The 4,968-nt window shown below is 51.5% G+C and overlaps 3 protein-coding genes and 1 non-coding gene across 4 annotated transcripts; 1 reads left to right on the top strand and 3 right to left on the bottom strand.

Annotated features, from left to right (window-relative positions):
- Positions 1-263: 263 nt before the first annotated feature.
- H257_19182 (hypothetical protein) lies at positions 264-614 on the bottom strand (the record flags this gene model as incomplete). Its single annotated transcript, XM_009848326.1, has 1 exon — positions 264-614. The coding sequence occupies one exon, from the start codon at positions 612-614 to the stop codon at positions 264-266; it is 351 nt and encodes a 116-aa protein (XP_009846628.1).
- Positions 615-1,319: 705 nt separating this feature from the next.
- Positions 1,320-1,384, bottom strand: H257_19181. Its single transcript has one exon. It is a non-coding gene; the product is annotated as a tRNA-Val (tRNA).
- Positions 1,385-2,686: 1,302 nt separating this feature from the next.
- H257_19180 (hypothetical protein) lies at positions 2,687-4,204 on the bottom strand (the record flags this gene model as incomplete). Its single annotated transcript, XM_009848325.1, has 4 exons — positions 2,687-2,949; positions 3,427-3,696; positions 3,892-4,059; positions 4,144-4,204. The coding sequence occupies 4 exons, from the start codon at positions 4,202-4,204 to the stop codon at positions 2,687-2,689; spliced, it is 762 nt and encodes a 253-aa protein (XP_009846627.1).
- A 73-nt stretch (positions 4,205-4,277) lies between these two features.
- H257_19179 (hypothetical protein) lies at positions 4,278-4,561 on the top strand (the record flags this gene model as incomplete). Its single annotated transcript, XM_009848324.1, has 2 exons — positions 4,278-4,333; positions 4,381-4,561. 2 exons carry the CDS (start codon positions 4,278-4,280, stop codon positions 4,559-4,561), a joined length of 237 nt encoding a protein of 78 aa, XP_009846626.1.
- Between the last annotated feature and the right edge of the window lie 407 nt (positions 4,562-4,968).

The following is a 4,968-nucleotide window of genomic DNA, read 5'->3' as shown; positions in this document are numbered from 1 at the left end:
TTGTCGGGCTTGGAGATGGCGAGCACCGCCGCGGCCATCAGCGGCTCGAAGTCGCCGTAGCGACCCATGTAGTCCGCCAGCCAGCGCTTGAAATCGCGCGCGTCCTTCTTGAGGCTGCGTTTCTCGTTCAACTTCATGAGCTCCTTGACACGGGCGCGCACGGCCGGTGGCTGCATGGCCGCGACGAGATAGTTGACAGTTAGTTATGGCTCGGCCTCCGCAAACCCCTCCATTGAGAGGCGCACGAGTATCGCCTCGAAATCCTAGACTAATTTTGACACCCGGGACTCGGCGGACTGCACGGTCGTGTCCATCTTAAGCTTGGCCATCGCGGCGACCAACTTGGACATGTCCAAAGCATCGTAGTGCTTGGCACCAAGGAAGAAAACCTTCCAGTCCTCCTCCGTCAGCTCATCACTGGCCTTCCCGATCTCCCAGTACGCGATGCGCTCGACCGATAACGGGTCGATGCATGCGCTCAGCGGCGTGCGCTGGATGTGAGCACCAACAGGGCGCTTTGCGTTCGCGATGTTAACTTCACGGGCGTACGCCTCGTACTGGTCCATGAACTTGCGCATCTGCACCTTGGTGATGCCGCTAAACGACGCGGCCATCGTCACCTCTTGGAACCCATGGACGACTTGGTCTCCCGCGACCGCGGGGGCAGGAGGACCTTTTTTTATCACACACTAAATAACGAAATCCACACAGAAATGACCGAAAAAAACACAAATTTAACGAAAAACACACACGACCCAATAACACAATACAAATCCCGAGTTCCACACAAACTTCGCCGAGCACAACACACAATTCGCCGAATTCCACACAAAAATGCCTAATCCACACCAAAATTCCTGACCAGTTACGACGGAAATAGAAAACATCTGACCCATCCATTTCCAGCTTGCGGACAAATTGGGATCGATCCCTTGGGAAAAATATAACTTCAGTGATACAGCAATCATGCTGTCATCATGCTATCATCATGTTGTCATTATGTTATAGTCACCGCATGTTACTGTGAATTGTCATAATTTTAAAGTAGTACTACTAGTACTACTGTCGCTTGTCACAAAGAAAAAAAGATTATTCGCCGAATGAGCTGCTGTGCTGTTACTTCTCCCTAGGACTCGGGTGGTTAGTGCTTCAACTGTTGGACAGTGTGACATTTCATCCACCGGAATTATGGCTTCCCGAAGGTACCCATCCCAGAATGCGAAGTAACGTTGCACAACAGAATATTTACACCATGGTCGCTTTCGCAGTTCTAGCGGTGCTCACTCTATTGTCCCCCATTATTCCCCAAACTAATACCCTGTGCGGGATTTGAACCCGCAACCTTTGGGTTGTAACCCCAATGCTCTACCCGTGTGAGCTATACTCTTACTTGATAAATAAGGAATAATTAGTGCTACCGTATCCGATAAATTTTAGGGAAATAGACGGGTGTCATTGGACGAAAGTTCTGACAATATTTGATAAACATCCAATGACATGAGGGTTCCGTTGTTTAGAGTGCTGACATTGGCCAAAATTAGAATACGATAAATAATAAGCTGAAAATAGGAATGGATTTCGATTGGCTTAAGTCGAACATGCCTAACCAATAGGAATTAAATGTGATTATCGTGTAGCTTAATTTTAGTGTCCGTAACAGTAATGAACATAGAGAGTTGTATTCAAATTAAGGTGTGCAGCATCCTACTAAGTACTAGACAAAGTCTACTTAGTTTCGCATGTCGCGGTCTCCACGCAAAGGAAACACGTTGGCTTCAGCATTTCCCCGACGAATTCGGCTCACCATATTCTGTACGTTCCATGCCAGGCAACACCATGCCAGTCTGGGTCGCTACCATGATGGCATGGGAGCAGATGCCTGCATGCACATGCGTAGTGGTGTGGTAGTCGACCCCCTTGCGTGGTTCATTCGTGTGCGGGGCTGCATGGTGGTTGGTGCTGACATGGCGATGGCGTCTGCCGTCGTTGAGGAAGGAATACTCAACGACGGCAGACGCCACAGCCGTGTCAGCACCAACCACCAGCCACTACATTGACAAGTGTGGTGGTCGTCAATGTAGTGGTTGGTGCTGTCGTCGGTTCGTGTTAAATTACACTGAGAATTCAGTGCACATTAATTTTACTAATACTATCAGTCCATAGTAGTACTACATCTTTGAATTTACCGGTACAGTCACTCAAGAGTACTCTGTCACGGCGTCCCAACCCAAAACTCAATTAATAAAGTGTGTGACTGACCATAAGAGTACCTGATGACACGCCAGTAAACAAACACATGATTATACTCCCTTGGGATCATCCCCAATGAATACTGGTAATGGAAGCCCATGTGTTTTCTATGTGGTTTTCGTGAAAGTTTGTGTGTATTTTTTTAGTGTGTGATAAAAACGGGGTCTCCGGGGGCAGTTGTCGGCCATGCAACAGCCGGCACCGAGGTCCCCGAGAAGGCATGCCAACGGGCGCTAGTTCGACGTCGCATCTCCTCCAGCTGCCCGCCGTGCTTGACAGACGCGGCGGCAGCTTGGTGCAAACCTTGCTCGTGGGCCTCAGTCTGCTTCTTCTGTGCGTGCTGCTGATCGACGAGGACTTCTTGTCGGCGGCGCTGCTCCTCTAGCTCAGCCATCAGACGATTGTTCATTTTCATTTGCTGCTGCGAATGCAGCTGTTATTGATGGTGCAGGTGCACCATTTGCTCGTAGGTATGTCGCGTCTGGGCGCCGACAGCATTCTGCGCGTCGTCCAGCCGCGCGGATTGTTCGTGGACAGCTGCCTGCACTTGATTGCCCAGGTGCTGACCCAACCGCTGAACGGCAGCGATTTCTGGGGGGTAGGCCGCGAACGGCAACGACATCGTGGGTGCGTATTGCACTCTTGAGAGACGGTGCGTCGGAGCCCCAGACCAGCCGTTCCCGGTGGAGACGACATTCTCTCGGGGGTATGTTAGTCACAGAGAACGAACAGGTGCTGTGTACGAGTAAAATGTAGATCGCTGCAAACGAGAGAGATCAAACACGACTAGATGCACACAAACTTGTGGGCAACAGGAGACTTTGACTAAAGAATTCTTTGTTGTATCTCAACCACTTCAACACCGATACCAAAACGTTGGAATATTCAAAGGTAAAAGGCGAAGTGAGTGACAACGTGCTAGTTGTGAATAAGGTACCTGCAAAGCAAGGCTAGTTAGTACATCGGTCATGTTGCGAGGAGTATCGACCGAGGCTGGTTAAGCCTTGGTAATACCAAAAAGTGATTAGGTGGTTAGTCTTGCCTATTGAATGGACTTTGTAGTCCTTGACGTCTCTGTCTTGGTTCTTGTATGTGTGATACATATGGTGGAGGGGCTGACATGATCGAGTATGGGTCATGGGACCAACATTCCTCAACACTCGCCTATGTTGATACCTGAGGACGAGAAGTGCCAGTAGAACGAGCACACGACGCGCCTTGATTGGTCGACCTTTTGATTCCTTGATCCTGATTGGGGGGACCTGGGGGTCTTGAAGTTGTCGATTGAGTGCCGGGTCGGTATCTCAGTGAGTGCGTCGGCGAGTTGGTCGGCTCTACCAACGTGGTGGACGCTCGGGCGGCCAGCTACAATGACTTGGCGAATCCAATGGTGCCGCACTTCGATGTGCTTGCTGCGCTCGCTGATGGCCGTTGTCTCTGCCGTGCCTAGTGGGACGAAAAATTAGGTTTTTTTTAATTCAGCAGAGAAAGCTCTGATACAGTTTGAGGACGTGATTCCACGGGCCTTACACAGCACAAGCAACCTCATGCCGCCCAAGAAGAAGGCGAACACACCCTTTCAGGATGTCACGCGTATGGTAGCGACCGCCGAGAACCGAGTTCTCCGGATCTGGTGCGCACCGCACGAAATCGATCTAGTCGTCAAGCAGGCCACGGAGTGCGTGGCAGATGGCACGTGAATCAAATTCACCGGCCCTTCGCGATCTTCATGTATCAGCAGACCAACCTCACGAAGCGCATGAACGTCAGTGTCCCAAGCAGTCAAACCAGTGGACCCACCTCGGCCGCCTACTCACGATCCAGAAGAGCAACCGCCTAGAGCCGATGGAGTTCAGCGTTGAGAAACGTCCGGACAACGCGCGACCTGCGAACGGTGGCTCATGACGTTCTGCATCGCCCCGATCATCGATGTCGTCAACATCACGTTCGCCATTCTGCCGAGCCGGTCCCTGCGCATCGTGCAGTAGGCGTTGCACATCTACGCGCAGGTCGGCACGGTGACAGATATGCTCAACGTCGCGATCGTGGACCAGGGCGAGTTCAACGACGAGGAGCACGAGTCGTTTGATTCGATGCCCATCTTGGTCGACTCGATTGTTCATTTGCCAGGAAGTGCTACGACAAGCTGAACCCGGACGAGCAAGTCGTCGTCGTCCGCGAAATTGTCGAGTACACCATCACGGTGATCAGGGGCTTCGTACCGATCGTGATGATAGCAATAATCCGCTGGAAACCGACGCACCGCCGGTGCTACATGGCGTGTGGGTACGACGTGCTCACACCGCACTAGATGAGGAGATCGATCAGCTCGAGGCACTGAAGAAGTATTATCACAACGACGAGATTCCGCGCCCAGCCATTGACTCGCACGACTAGAACACAATCTTCGACGACGCCTGGAGCGTCTGTCCTGGGAAGTGTAACCACCTGTGCGCCTTCAGTGGCCGCCTGGCCACCTCTGCTTCGCCAATACCGTCGCTGACGAGAGCGATATCTCCATCCTCACATGGGAGATGGACGAGAATCGCACGGATGTATCTGTCCCTGGAAGGTGTCGTCCAGGCCAAGCAGAAAACGATGATGCCAGTAGTATAAACATCACGACGATCCCTTTTGGCACCTTAAAATGGACGTTTTTGGCACCTTAAACCGCCTTTATGTGTAAGACGACAAACTAACACTGGCGAGGACGACAAA

Source organism: Aphanomyces astaci, assembly GCF_000520075.1.
Source record: "Aphanomyces astaci strain APO3 unplaced genomic scaffold supercont1.390, whole genome shotgun sequence".
NCBI lineage: Eukaryota > Oomycota > Saprolegniomycetes > Saprolegniales > Verrucalvaceae > Aphanomyces > Aphanomyces astaci.
Note: the sequence above shows the minus strand (reverse complement) of the source record. Positions and strands in the feature narration are given on the sequence as shown.